This window comes from Leucopleurus acutus (genome assembly GCF_964270905.1).
Source record: "Leucopleurus acutus genome assembly, chromosome: 3".
NCBI classification, from domain to species: domain Eukaryota; kingdom Metazoa; phylum Chordata; class Mammalia; order Artiodactyla; family Delphinidae; genus Leucopleurus; species Leucopleurus acutus.
This window is the reverse complement of record NC_139145.1, coordinates 45,925,871-45,940,807: the sequence shown is the minus strand read 5'-3', so window position 1 is coordinate 45,940,807 and position 14,937 is coordinate 45,925,871. Positions and strand designations below refer to the sequence as shown.

The 14,937-nt window shown below is 48.8% G+C and overlaps 1 protein-coding gene across 2 annotated transcripts; it reads right to left on the bottom strand.

Moving 5' to 3' along the window:
* Positions 1–12,461: 12,461 nt before the first annotated feature.
* On the bottom strand, positions 12,462–14,723 carry HAND1 (heart and neural crest derivatives expressed 1; the record flags this gene model as incomplete). Of its 2 annotated transcripts, none has more annotated exons than XM_082835535.1 (2): positions 12,462–12,566; positions 14,157–14,723. In XM_082835535.1, 2 exons carry the CDS (start codon positions 14,721–14,723, stop codon positions 12,462–12,464), a joined length of 672 nt encoding a protein of 223 aa, XP_082691661.1. The 2 variants fall into 2 exon arrangements, with proteins under 2 accessions (XP_082691661.1, XP_082691662.1); XM_082835536.1 differs by having other exon boundaries at positions 14,172–14,723.
* Positions 14,724–14,937: the final 214 nt, after the last annotated feature.

The following is a 14,937-nucleotide window of genomic DNA, read 5'->3' as shown; positions in this document are numbered from 1 at the left end:
CACTGGGAGCCCACAGAGCCAGTGACAGTTTGTTGCCCAAGGATGTCTGAGTCATCTTCCTCTAGAAAGCAAAGGAAGGTCTAGTCTTCATACCATGTTGCCTCTTGATCTGAGGTATAGCATAAGTAGTTCCTTTCACTCTTCTGTCTGCTGCCCTCCCTGTTTTTCATATGTAACTGCTGAGGGCTGCCTCGAACCCCTCACACACCGAACCTAGGAGAGGTGGTTCGTTGCCAAGCTTCCCCCAAACTGGCCGGCCCCTGCTGGGGTCGGCCTCCTTTGAGGATCCACAGATATTGATTGTAATGGAAGGAGGAACCCATATCTTACTGTACCATTAGGACAGAAGTTCCACTAGGAACCGGACATCCTTTTTTCAAAATAGACCTTGAGAATATTGAATATCAGATCAGCTGAGGTCCAGCCTCTTTGAAAGGTGCCACTTGCCACCTCCCACCCCCATTAGAATCCCCTACGAACTCTGTTACAATGCCAATTCCTGGGCCCCATCCCAGATTCTCAGTATGCAAAGCTCAGGGGCTGAATTCCAGGAATATGAATTTTTAAAATTTCCCCAAATAAGACTTAAGTTCATTACAGTTGAGAAGTACTAAACTGGTCCAGAGGTTTCCCAATCCAGCAGCTTCATCCTGATCAGGAATACTGGTTAGAAATCCCCAGTAAGACCTACTTAATGAGAATCTCCACAAGGGCGGCCCAGGGAAAATTCTCCTGGGGAATTTGCACATCTAGGTTTAGATGGCACTGAGTCCAACCGCCTTAGGCCCAGGAAGGGAAAGGAGCTACGTTCAACCTCAAGCAGCTCAGAAAGGTCAGAGCCTGAGCAAATACAGTGACATGCACAGCCACAAAGACACTTTTAAGATGAATCATTGGAATAGATGATCTTCCATCTGGAAAAAAAAAAGCAGAATGAAAATAATCCACAGTTCCCACCACAGTGCCTGGCATATAGGAGGAAACACAAATGTGTGGAATTGAATCTTCCATTTACTTAACAGTTTTTTAGTTTGTAAGGATCTTCCACATCCCGATATAGTAACAGCCATCAAGTGCAGTGTGCGTGCCAGACAACCTGTCACTAGTTTTACATACATTGATCCATCGTCATATCAAGCAGGAGCTGTTATTAACTCCGGTCTATGGAGGTGCAAATGCACGCTCGGAGAGGTTGAGGAACTGCCCAAGTAACAGTGGGAGCTGGAGGCACTCCTGGGAGCGAGTCCAACGGTCGTCCGACCCTAGGGACACTTGTCAACTCCACCGTCAAAGAACTCAGGAGCACCGCGGTTTGAAGCAGTGCAGCCGCAACAGTTCCCCTTGCCCTGATCAACTGGATTCACTAAACTTCAATGAGGGATTCCTCGAAGTCACTAAGACTCTAGTTAGGAAGTTTAATAATGTTTAATGGAGGTTAACAAGGTATATCCAGCTTTCCAGCCAGGTTTTAACTTACCAGAGCTGAACAGAGATTAACAAGCCCAGGAGGTGTAAAGGCACCTGCATGATTTAATGGGGTTAATGAAACTGTCAGAGGTTGGCGGAGAGGGACAGAACTGGAGCATGCCTCTGTTGACGAGTCAATCTGGTTGAGGTCAACAGACATTTATTAAAGAGCAGAAGCCCTGGGCACCACAGGGGTAGCAAGGAAAAGAAGGCCATGGTCGGACCATGGTCTGTCCTGGTTGGTGGGATTTGGAATGCTCCTTTCTTCTTTGTGCTTTCTTGGTGTTGTCTAAATTGTTTATAATGAGCGTGAATCATCTTCACCAAGACTGTAAAATAGCAAAGCAGTTTTTTTAAAGTGCTCTCAAAGCATTTACTCTCCACTCGCATGGTTTGTTACATATTTCTAAAACCTGTAGAAAACAGTAAGAGAAGTAACAACAACGATAATAGTCTTAAATTAAGGCAGCACTTAACTGTTATAAAGGGCTATCACCTGTTACCTCCGTGGGTTTTTGTCACACACTACAAAATAGGAATGTACAAAGTCACTGGTCAGTGGGGAAAGCAAGCCTCCTCTTCTGCCTCCCAGACTGGTGCAGTTTTTTCACTGAGCACTTACTATGTGACAGGTCCAACAATAAGCACTTTACTAGAAGTACTATTATTCTCTCTATTTGATAGATAAGGAAACAGAAGTTTAGAAGGGTGAAATGGTTTTTCCAAGGTCACCAGAGAGTGGTGGGTGGGGATGAATCAGACACAGGTCTATCTGACCCCAGAGTCCACTGTGTCCTGCTGCCTACTAATTGGATAAGCTAGCGTCTCATGGGAGCATTGTTTAGACCAGTGAAGAACTGTCAAATATGTCAAATAATAGGTGACTGGTTTTAAAAGTATTATACTTATGTCAAAATTGTAAAATATTTAATGACATAGAAGGATGTTCCTGTCAGTTTAGAAATACCAGATATGTATATATACATATGCTTATTGTATGAATATATATATGCATGTGGATATGCATATTTATATATCGTATGTATACCCTTGGCCCTCCATATCCACAAGTTCCAAATCGAGGATACAAAGGGCCAACTGTACCATGCCATTTTATATAAGGGACCTGAGCATCCATGGATTTTGGTATCTGTAGGGATCCTGGAACCATTCCCCTGTGGATACAGAGGGACGACTGTGCACACTGTATGTGTGTATATATATATGTGTGTGTGTATTTATATATGTATATGTGTATATACACACACATTCCTGAATCTGTGACTATGGGTGTATCTGTAGGTATATCAAAATATCTATCTACCAACTCCATGTATAGCCATACTATATCTGTATCCATATTATTCAGAGTAAGGGGGAAATGGTCAGGAAGGAAAGGGCTTTCTGAAAATCAAGGGAGCTTCCTGGAAGAAGAGGCTCCTAAGCGGGCCCTCGAGGGAAATGGAAGGTTTGACAGGAGACAAGGGTGAGGTGAAGTCCAGTCCAGAGCAGAAAGCCCCACATGCCGGAGTGAGGAGTTTGTACTTTGGAGTCACCAAATCTGCTATCATTAAAAATCAAACCAAACAACAGAATGTGGTCAAGAAGATGTTTGAGTGTCTGCCATGAGCCAGGTACCTGGGGGAATCTGGAAATGGACTCTGCCCTCCAGGAGCTGGGAATTTCGGAGGAGTTCATACCTAGACGGGTGGAAGGCAGTCCTTCCACTGCTGAAATCTTAGGGTCCACGAGGAAGCCTTGGAGCCCCTGAGTTCTGATGAAGGAGCCAAGCGTAATGAGCTCTGCCGTCTTGGAGAAGCCAGTGAGGCTTAGCAAATGTAATGAGCTTAATTAAGCTGGGGCAGCTAATGAGACTTCCTGAGGGCTCATGGCCATCAGCAAGGTTAGACTCTGCTAAGTGAGCAGAGGGAGGACACCTGTGCCCAGCCAGACCCCTCTGAGCAGCCTGCTCAGGAGACAGGGAGTGTGCAAGAGTGGCCGAGCCCCAAGGAGCAGTGCAGTCCAAGGAGCGGGGGTCAGACCCAGCCATGTGAACAAGCAACCACCTGGAGTGACATCACCTGATGAAGCTCAGCGCCGCCCAAAGAATGAGGACTGGGCTTCCCTGGTGGCACAGTGGTTGGGAGTCCGCCTGCCGATGCGGGGGACATGGGTTCGTGCCCCGGTCCAGGAAGATCCCACGTGCTGCAGAGTGGCTGGGCCCGTGAGCCATGGTCCGGAGCCTGTGCTCCGCAACAGGAGAGGCCACAGCTCAGCTAGGGGAAGTTGAACTTGACTGAGCCAGTTTAAACAGTCCAAGGAGGCCCTGACATTTTCAATGATAAGGATGTTTCCCTTGTGGTTGCTAATGTCATCTTCAAATGCATACTATTCATGTTTCTATCCAGTAATATTTCCAAAGCTGAACATGGAAAAGTGGTCAGGATGACATACCTGCAGCAATGGTAGCTTTTATTTGTTAAACACCTACTAGGTGCTGGACACTGGGCTAGAATACTTATGTGCACGGTTGTAATCCTCACACAAACTTGCAGAGAAGCTGTTATCATCCCTAGTTTTCAGGTGGGGTAACTGAGGCTCAGAAAAGTTAAATAGCTTACCTAGGGCCTTATAATGAGCCAGAATTTGAACCCATGTCAGTCTGACCCCTCCATTGCATCATGCAACCTCTACCACACAAGGAAGTAGAATATTGGCTGTGTGGGGGAGATGGAAGAGTAGTAAAAGCAGTTAGAAAAACTCAGGATCCCAGCAGTCTAGGGTATTTAGGGGGAAACAGCCCTCTGCATTCCATTAGCCCAAAGCAATAGTGACAGAAGGATTCCGAGTTATGAAGAGAAGATTATGTTGTGTTCGGTAGCTCCTATCCAAAGAAAAAGAAAGGAAAAAAAACCATACATATATGATGCATTTTAGACTTTACATAGTAGGGAAGCACAGACCCCTGCCCCAAGGCACTTTAGGGGATCTTGGATTGCAAAACCCTAATGTCCCTCGGGAGTTAGTCTCATGCCCAGGACTCCTGGCTCTGTGAACTTTCTGGGTCCCCTCTCTGCTCTCATCAACTACCAACGGAAGTTAGAAAAACTGTGCCCTGGGGCTCTAGGGTCACTGCGTAGGGGAGAGAATCTTGGCTGATTCTCTACATTGAACTCAGAGGAGGGAGAGTGGCCACCAGGTGGCGCCCTCCCCTTAGTCAGTGGCAACCCCAGGCCACCTGGGAAGGAAGGCTCAGGGCTATTTTCTGTCCCCCTCACAAGCTGCTGTGTTTGGTGAATGCCTTGATTCATACCACTGTAAAAATCTGGACAGTCAAAGCAGAAAGCGACTTAGATCTCTGGTCCCAACCCCTCATTTTACAGATGACAACAAGGTCCAGTGGGAGCCAGGAAGTGCCCAAAGTCACAGAGCAGGCTGAACCCCCTTCTCCTGACCGGTGGGCCTAGTGCTTTTTCCACCACACTAACTGTTCTCACACTCCCCCAAACACCTCGCACACCCCACCTGGGACTGCCAGAATACTACGCTGAGCCAGAGCTGGCTCAGCTTCCCTGCCATTCCCCGTTGCTTCCTAACCAGGCCCTGGAGTCCAGCCCCAAATGCTACAACAGCAGCAGTGATAACAGCTCATGTTTACCACTTCCTACTCTGGGCCAGCCTATGAGCTTACCACTTGTTATTTAATCATGATTGGATCTTCACAATGTCTCTGCAAGCTATTCTGCTTTCCTTTTTACAGAAAAACGCTCAGAGAGGTTAAGAAACCTGCCCAGTGCCACACAGCCCATCTAACAAGCTCATCTGTCTGTGAGTACAGGCCTGCGGGCCAGTCCCAACCTCCTTGTTGACATTCACCCCGTCTCGTATGCTATATTCTCTGTTTCAAAACACTGTCAAAAGAGCTATTCCCCTTTTTGCCTGACAAGAGTTCAGTGGGGTGAGGAAAGGTATTGTTAGCCCATCTTAGAGGTTAGAAAACTGGGGCCCAAGAGGATAATTGGTCTGAGGTCACCTGACTCATGGGAGACTTGGATCTGGAACCCAAGGTTCCACCACTGAGCGGGACACTCCAGAGGACACTCCACATCTCACTGCCCCACCTACAGCCCTGCTGATGTCCCTGGAAATCATGGAACTCAGCGGCTGAAACTGCAGGTTTGGGAGACAGCCAGGTCTGGGTCTGCCTGCCGCGTATTAGTCATGTGACCATGAATAAATTACACACGTACCCTCTGTGGTTGTTGGGATGAGTAGATGTGTCCATATAGGTTGAGCACTGCTGTCGGGTACACAGGAAGTGCTCAGTAAATGGTGGCTACTTATTGATATGACTAACTAAAGCTCCATATTTAATATTCCTGCTACATGATCTGTTAGACCTGCACTGTCCAAATGGTAGCCACCAGCCATGTGTGCTAGCTTTTGCATGCTTAAAATATGGTCCAAACTGAGATGTGCTTTAAGATGTATAAAACACACCCCAAAAAAAAAAAAAAACACACCCCAATTTCACTCAGTATGAAAAAAAATGTAAAATACCTCAATAATAATTTTTATATTGACTACATGTTGAGACTAAATTTTAGGCATATTGAGTTAAATAAATATATAAAAATTAATAATAAGTTTAATATTAAATATATATTAAACTTAATATGTGATATATTAAATTTAATAATAAATTCACCTGTTTCCCTTTATTCTTTTAATGTGCTACTAGAAAAAGTGTAATTACACACATGGCTCCCATTGGTGGCTTGCATTAAGAGAAATATACTACTATATTCGTATATTAAGAGCACTATGCTACTTAGTGCTGCCTTGGACAGTTTCAGAAACTCAGCTGCCTCAGCCTGCCTGCCCCTGGGTTTGTCTTAGTGATGTGGGATATAAGAGCTTTGAACCAGGGATCCACTCACTGGCTATGTGCCCGTGGGCAGGTCACTGCAACCTCTGTGCTGATCTTTCCAAAACACACAAACAAGCAAACCAAAATAAATCCTCAGTGCCTCACAAGGCTATTGCAAGGATTAAATAAAATAATAAAAATAACTCTGCCGTGGACACCATGTTAAGTGCTCTGCATGCCTTATCTCATTCGACCCTCACAGGCCCCAGGAAGTTGGGGCAATGATCTCAGCCATTTTGTAAATGAGGAAACTGAGGCTCAGAATTGTTCAGTAACTTGTGCAGGGTCTCCTGGCCACTGTCAGGTTCTATGCCCTGCGCTGGAAGGAGAGGGGTTAAGTAGACAAGAGGGAAAGAAGAGTACAACTCCCCATGTGACCTTGGGCAAGTCCCTCCCCTCTGTGGGCTGCAGCTTCCCCTTCTGTAAAATGAGGGAAATGTTTGGATGGTAGGTAAGGATTTTTGAGGTCCCAGTGTGATGGGACGCTTTGAACAATTCAGGGAACATAGACTTCTGGAACTCCTCAAAAGTCCGATGCCTTCCATTGTCCATTCTGTGGGGATAAATGTGCATTTCTGTTTGTTTTAATAACACTTGTAGGAGCTTTTATATAGTGTCTATGTCTGCTTACATTAGACGCTGTGTAATATTGTTAAGAGTCTTTCACATTTTCCCATATAAACCTTCTTTTTTAAAAAAATATAAATTTATTTATTTATTTATGTCTGTATTGGGTCTTCATTTCTGTGCATGGGCTTTCTCTAGTTGCAGTGAGCGGGGGCTACTCTTTGTTGCGGTGCGTGGACTTCTCATTGCAGTGGCTTCTCTTGTTGTGGAGCACGGGCTCTAGGCGCGTGGGCTCAGTAATTGTGGCACGCAGGCTCAGTAGTAGTGGCTCATGGGCTCTAGAGCGCAGGCTCAGTAGTTGTGGCACACGGGCTTAGTTGCCCCACAGCATGTGGGATCTTCCCAGACCAGGGATTGAACCTATGTCCCCTGCATTTCCAGGAAGATTCCCAACCACTGAGCCACCAGGGAAGTCCCATATAAATCTTGTTTTTTATGGGTTTGGGAGAGCTCAGCTGTAAAAACTCTCTTGGCTGAAAAAAAAATTTTTTTTCAAACAAATTAGATTTAAATCAGGAGGCTGGTTTCAGATACTTTAGAGCCTGCATATTTTTTCTTAGCAGTCACTTTTCATTTAAAAATGAGACTGGCTGATTTCTTAGCTTTGTTTCTTTTATGAAGGTTTAGTAAGACCACAAGCTTCACTGCTGGTTGCCTGAAGAGAAGGATACAGAGCCGTTTCCAATAGAGCCCTGGGCCTGGAGTCTGCTGACTGCCAGCTAATGACAACTCAGTCTTTGACTGCTGTGTGACCCTGAGCTGGTCATTTCCCTCTCTGAGTCTTCTTCCATCCATGGGGAGCATAATTCCTGCCCTTCTCCCTTCTAGTTTATAAGGAGAAAAATGTGCTCAAAGAAGTGAAAGTACCAAGGAAAGGTGAATGCACTATACAAACATCACAGGCTGGTGCAAAGAATAAAGTGCTGAGTTTTTCACCAGCAGAAAGTATATTCCTAGAATCAGTTTTACAGTTAGGAAAGAACCTAGAGGTCAAGGAGCCCACCCCTTCCTCATTTTATAGATGGGATCCACTGTGATCCAGGACAGAGGAAGAGGGTTCCAGGGGAAGGCTGGAGTTAGAATCCCAGATCCCTTCACAAACCCCCTTCTTTCTTTCTCTACTTACTTTGGGGACCAAAGATCAGACTAAGAGAGGCTGTATTTGTAAACACACACACACACACAGACACACACAACTTGGAGGTGCTCCAAGATGTGGGGAAAAGCCAAGTCTCTGGAGGCAGCCAGACCTGCCCTTTCATCCAAGCCCAGCCTGCCTTTTACCTCCTATGTATGACCTTGAACAAAGTTCTTCACCTCTCTGAGCCTCAGCTGCCTGAGTATTAACCTCGCACAATCCTTGTGAGGCTTGAATGAAATAATACATGCTAAGGGCGTAAATAAATTTCCTTAAAATATAACTGTTGTTATTATTTCATGTATTATAGGTTTTAAATGTGAGAAAAAGACTATAATTTACTGTGTGGAAGGAATAATAAACCCTTCAAGACAAATATTTACTATTGTATATTAATTGATAGTAATTATTAGGGTTATTTCTTATTCATTACTTATACCCACAGTGCCGAGCACAAGGTGGGCACTCAATTAATGTATGTTGAATAAACAGCGTACTGAAACTACACTGGCCACAGGAGAAATTAGAAGGAAATTTCAGCTTAAGTTTTTATTGCAAAAGTAATACTTATTCATTGTAGTATATATATATATATATATATATATATATATATATATATATATATATGGCTAAGTAGGAGGAAAAGTCAAAATGATCCTTATTCCCACAACTCAGAGGTAGAGGTGTAAATGTTTTGATGTATATTCTTCCACTTTTTCTCCATGAATGATATTTATGTATTTATTTTTACATAAAGCAGGTCACTGCCTGCTTTAGTAAGCTGAGAGGGTTTTGTTTTCCCTCTCTTGTATCAGGAACACTCTCCGTATCAATTACCACATTTTTTCTAGGGGCTGAGTAGTAACCCACTGATGGATTTATTCAAACAGTTCTGTAATTATAACACATTGGCGGTCCCTTTATACTTTTTAAAAACTCTTTAGTAGACTAGTCCTTTAGTTAAAGCTTCGCAACATCAGTTAGTATTTCCTTACGACAAATTCCTGGACTCTGCTTTGAAGTTAGTGATCATTCCATTACCCCACCCCCCAGATTAAAAAAAATGTTATGTCCTTAATTCAAATGAATAATGATACCATCTGCCACAGCCAGGTAGAGGTGGGTTTCGGACAAACCGCGTTGAAACCTGGGAGAGAATAAGAAAGTAAAAGGCAGGCTCTAAAGCTATTCCATGGAGGGAGAGCTAATGACGGATGAAAGGAGTTAGAGCCTGGTGCCGGGAGAAGATCTGGACCCCGAATCTGGAGCCCTTGGCGAAAACTGGTTTGTGAAACCGGGAGTAACTCTGTTCTGTGCTAGGGGCTCGGCTTTTGCAGTGAGGGCTGGAAATGTGGCACGGGCGTTCTAGGCGGTGAAGTAAGTCTTGGGGAAACCGGGAAGAGATCCCGGTGACCCCCTCAATGGGCACTGGCCCCCTGTCTCAGCTTCTGGGTGCTAGGTCTGAGATCAGGAGCAGACATGGCTGGGACCGAATGTTAGGTTCCTCCGCCGTCTTCTCCAAGAGGGTTTGCGCCCGGCCGGATGGTGTTTTCGGAGGAGGCCTGTTCATATGCCAAACTTGGCTGTGGCTGACACGGGCGGTGCCCCTCGGTACCCCTCTCTCCTCTCACTGGCCGGGGCTACAAGAAAGCAAGACCCGGGTGCGCATTCTTCCCGTGCCTGGGATACTTCGTGGTGCTAAAAATAGTCGCGGGCGGCGTGCTCTGTGTTTAGCCAGAGAATGGTCTGTAAACTAAACTGGAGTCCTGGGTTCAAATCTAGGAAAGGCCCCCTCCGGGCTGGGTCACCTCAGTCGGCTTGCTTCCTGGGCCTGTTTCTCCGGATTTCTTAGGAGCTTCCCAGCTCTTGGAAAGAAAATGAAAAAAGGAAAAGTCGATTTTTCTTTTCTGCTCCTCCCGGAGAGGCCTTGGGGCCTCGGGCCGGGTACCGAGGCCGGGGGAGGGGTGTGCCAGGACTGCTCATTACCGTGAGGTGTTGCCCTAGTTAAATCGCGGGCCTGTTTGATCTGGCGGCGGGTGGCGAGAGGGAAAAAAGAAAAAAGTAGGGGGTCAGAGTAGAGAGAAGCTCATACCTCCGCCGCCGTTTCCTCGCGCCCATAAAACACCTTTTATTAACTCCTTCGCGTCCGGAAAGGCCCGCGTGGCCGCTCAGCACTGCCACGGTGTTTACAGCCCAAACTAATGGGGCCCCATATTCACCCCGATGCCGGGACGAGGCGCCTGGGGCACGCCTGGCCCCGGAGCTGCGAAGGGTCTCCTTTCTTGGCCCCAAGCCCGGGCCTCCAGCTCCGCATGTGGAGCGAGAAAGCGCCGAGAGACCCGCGCGCGTCCTAACGCCTCGCTCGCAGCGCGCTCCGGGGGCCGTGCAGGCACCGCAGACCATGAGCTCCCTCGGACGATCTTGCGAGCTATTAGGAGACATAAAAGCGCTTAGCCTAGAGCCTCGCACACGGTTGCGCACAAACCACACTGGTTGTCCGTACGTACGCTGTTATTCAGGGACACAGAAACGCCTGCATTTGCCCGCCCCAGTTCAGCCCAGCACGCACCCGCACCTTGACAAATGCACCCGCTTTTATTCACCCCCACACCTAGCCATGGGTGCGCACGTGGAGGCTCGGAAACTGCTCTCCGCACATTTCTTAAGTGCCCGAATTAGCCTGCACATACCGCCCCCCCATCCCTTTGCACAAAATCCATATACTCTCACAGATACTTGAGTGCTTTGTTGCTAGAGAGAAACCTAAACGTCTCACTTTGACCATGAGCACTCACACGCTTCTTTCACTCATGTCTAAAATCATAGCTGCTGCGCCATGCCGAGTCCTTACCGCGTGCTGGGACTGTGCTCCGCAGCCCCTCGTTGGCCCCCGCTCAGCCACGGGGCTCCGTGTGAGTTCCTGCACCATGACACGTGCAACTGCAGTTTCAGAATTTCACATACGCGAAAGTATTCCCGAGGGCATTCCCCTGTTCCGAGCTACCCTGCCCTCGCGTTGTCCTTCGTTTGTGTGACAGACCCCCTTCCCAATAACCCCAAACCGCGGCCTGCAGACACCGATGTGCCTACTAACCCACAGACAGGCCCAAATGCTGACCCACAAAAGTCCTAGCTCATCCCCTCTGGACCTAATTCGTTTCCAGTCTTATGTTCTGTGGGTTCATTAAATCTATCCTGTTCCCCCCCCCCATTATCTTCTAAGGAGAACTCTACGCTTTGTTCCAGGAGTCCTTTATCTGCCCCCTTCCCTTGATTTGATTTGCAGTTTGGCTTGGCATTTATCAAAAGAGAAGTAGAACAGGAGGTGCTCTAACTAGCAGAAACGATGGAGCGGGGTGGGGATACTCGCCAAGATACCACACAGGCTTCTGCTGATTTCAAAAAATGTTTTATTAGTCAAGAGCATAGATACTGCTTTGCAAAGGGAGGGGGCAGTGAGTGGTCATATAGATTTGAGGTAGAAAAAGGGTGAGGACGGGGGATAAACAAACACCTGAGCGCAGCAGGCACGGTAGGTAGTTTAATACATAAAAACTTTTCAACAAAGGGAAAAGTTTTTATTTACAAAGGAAGGAAGAACGAAAAGGAAGAAAAAGAAAGAGAAAGGAAGAAAAGCAAGAAGAAAAAACAAAAGAACGCAAGAAGGAAGGCAAGAGAGGTAAAGAAAGAGCCATTTCCCTTGGAACTAAGTAGGAAGTGCAGCGACAAAAATAAAATAAAATAAAAAACACCACTGTTTGAGGGAGGACAACAATAAAGGCAGCCCTCCATCTTCCTAGTTTGGTTCTCTTTCCCTGGCAGAAAACGATTGATTCCTCTTATTGCATTTTAATTAGGGAGGAGAGCTCGAGGAGGGTTTTGACGCGAAGCCGACAGGGGGGCGAGAAAGACAGGCAGACAGTGTGGTGAGGAAGGCGTCAGGGGTTCTAAACTCGCCCCAGAAGGGTTGGAAGGGTACGTCTTAGCGCGCTTGGGTCCCGCAGTCCTTCCTTTTCGAATCGTGCAGCCACGAGCCTCCCTCTCGGTTGCAGGGGTGGGGGTTTTATATATATATTTCTCTTTCTCTTCACGTATTAAAAACAATTTCAAATGACATTGCACGTGCGATCCAAATGTGTAGATGCAGCCCAGCGACCTGCCAGCGCCCCAGCAGAGGCCAGGCGGGATGCTCCCCATAAGCCCCTGGCACCCAGAGCCTGGCGCTCGCCTCCGCCTTCCTCTGCTCCCGGGGCTCCGGGGTCGAGCAGCCGTGGCGGGGTCCTCGGCGCAGGCCTCGGCTCACTGGTTTAACTCCAGCGCCCAAACTTGCTGCGGCCAACCTGTGCGCCCTTTAATCCTCTTCTCACCTGGGCCCAGGGCAGGAGGAAAGCCTTCGTGCTGCTGCTGCCAGAGGACACACACAAGAAAAGAGGCGAGAGAGACAGGTTTAAATGTTTCTGCTCCGCTCGCCCAGGCGTGGGGTAAAAGTGGGGGTGGGGTAAAAGGTGTTGGGAGCAGTAACTGGGAGCCTTTAAATAAGTGACGAATTTGTTTGTGAAATAGGCAAACAGGCTCATAAATTCGCCTTTATGTGCCGAGTTCCCAGGGCGGGGTTGGGGGGGCCGGGATGGGCTGGGCAGCTTCTGGGGGTTTGGTAGTGAGAATTTTCTGCGGCTGGTGGAACGAATGCTCTTAGGTTTGGCTTTACGGCGCCGAAGGGAGACTGCAGAGGTTGGAATGGGAGGGGTGGGAATCAACAGCTTTCTCGCTCGCGGACATGCTCCCCGCACACATCCCACTTTCCAACCTAGTTTATAGCGCCTGGGCTTGGATACAGGGTTGGGTCTCTGCAGCCGGCTCTGGGCACTCAGAAGGCTACACGAATGAGCGGGGGAGTCGACCTGGCTTAGCATCCCCCTTCCCTGCTACTTGAAGGAGGCGGCAAAGTGCAGGGAGTGGGGAGACGCCCAATAACTACTTCCAACGAGGGCATCGCCCGGGCCTGCATGTCCTCCAGCCCAGGGCGGCGGTTTAGAGACTCGATGACCACGGTCTTTCCCAGTCTCCTCAGGTGACTTCCCTAGTTTACCACAGCCCCTGCGGGTCAGATAAAACCCAGGAGGCTCTCTAGTCTCCAACGCGCGGTGTTCCTGAGCGCACCAATCTAGAGAAACTAGTTCAGTTCCCCAGCTTGGAAATCACTGCTTCAGAGGTCCCAGAGCCCTGCGCCAGCGAAACTGAGCTCCAGAAGTGTCGCCTCACTGGAGAGGATCGAAAAAAGCCGAGTAGGGATTGCGATCTCCAAAGCCAAAAGAAGTGAGTGACTTGCTTGTCGGCGTTTATACACAAAACCATCAAGGTGGCCCTAGGAACCAGCCGTGGGGAGTGGAGCGGTGAAATATCCTCCAGATGTTTACTCCTCCAGGGAATAAACTGACTTGTTTTACCCGAGTAAACAACTCCTCGGGTAGGTGGCCTTCACATCCTGTCCCGTTCTGGGCCTCAGTTTCCCTATCTGTACAATGATGAAAGTAGACCAACCTCTCTGGCAAAGGCCCTTTGAAAACAGCAGCGGAGCCCACATGCATCAATTCACATTCAGGCAAATTAAAGTAACGAACTCCTACAGCATTCTTAACCTGGCTTCCAGGAGATCCCAGGGATGAATCGGGACCCCTTGAAACTGGAAGTGAAATATATGGTGTGTGCATTTTCTCGGGGTCTGAAGCTTCCAATGGATTCTTAGAAGGGATCCTACGAGCCTGTCCGAAAAGTGTAAGATTCTGTCTTCATTCACAGCCTTACAAACACTATCCACATTACAGATGAATTCAGATATGAATCTGCCTCCCTGCATGCACACAATCCCACATTTAAACCATCTCAGAACTCCCCGCAGTCTCTCAAAATTGCATGAACGGCAACGCAGACTCCTTCCCCTGCATACTCGGCCTACGGATGCTCACCGCGCCCGCGCCCTTGGCTAGAGTGTACGGGACCCGGACTTACCAGCTCTCTTTTCCGCTTGCTCTCACGACCGCCATCCGCCTTCTTGAGTTCGGCCTTGAAGGCCTCGGGGTCGCCGGCCTGTGCGTCCTTGGCCAGCACGTCCATCAGGTAGGCGATGTAGCTGGTGGCCAGGCGCAGAGTCTTGATCTTGGAGAGCTTGGTGTCAGCCGGGACATTGGGGATGCACTCGCGCAGCTCGGCGAACGCGCTGTTAATGCTCTCTGTGCGTCTCCGCTCCTTCTTGGGTCCTGAGCCTTTCCGCCGGCCCAGGCGGCCGCCGAGCGCCTCCAGCCGCCCGGGGCTCTGGCCGGCCCTGGCGTCTGGACCGTAGGAGGCGGCGGCTGCAGCGGCTGCGGGCGCTGGCCCGCCTGCGGGGAAGTCCGGGGCAGCGTCAGCGGGGCTCAGCAGCCAGCTCTGGAAGTAGGGCCGCTCCTGGTGACAGCGCGAGGCAGGGCCGAAGAGGAAGGGCTCGTGGAGCATGGGGTGCGCGGGGTGAGGGTGGTGATGATGGTGATGGTGGTGATGGTGTGCGTAGCTGCCCACGAGGTTCATGTTGGAGCGGCCCCTGGCCTGTGCCGCCAGCCCGATTAGCGCCGCCCCATGCGCCCCAGAGACAGCCGGGGCCACCCGTGGGCTCTGGGGCGGCGCTCTGGTGGGCACTGGCTTTGAGAGATTCTGGGGCAAGGCTGAAGATGACACCCGCAGCCCGTCTTCTGGCCGGCTTCTGTTGCAGGCGAGGACGAGGATGCCGAGAGACCTGTTTAAC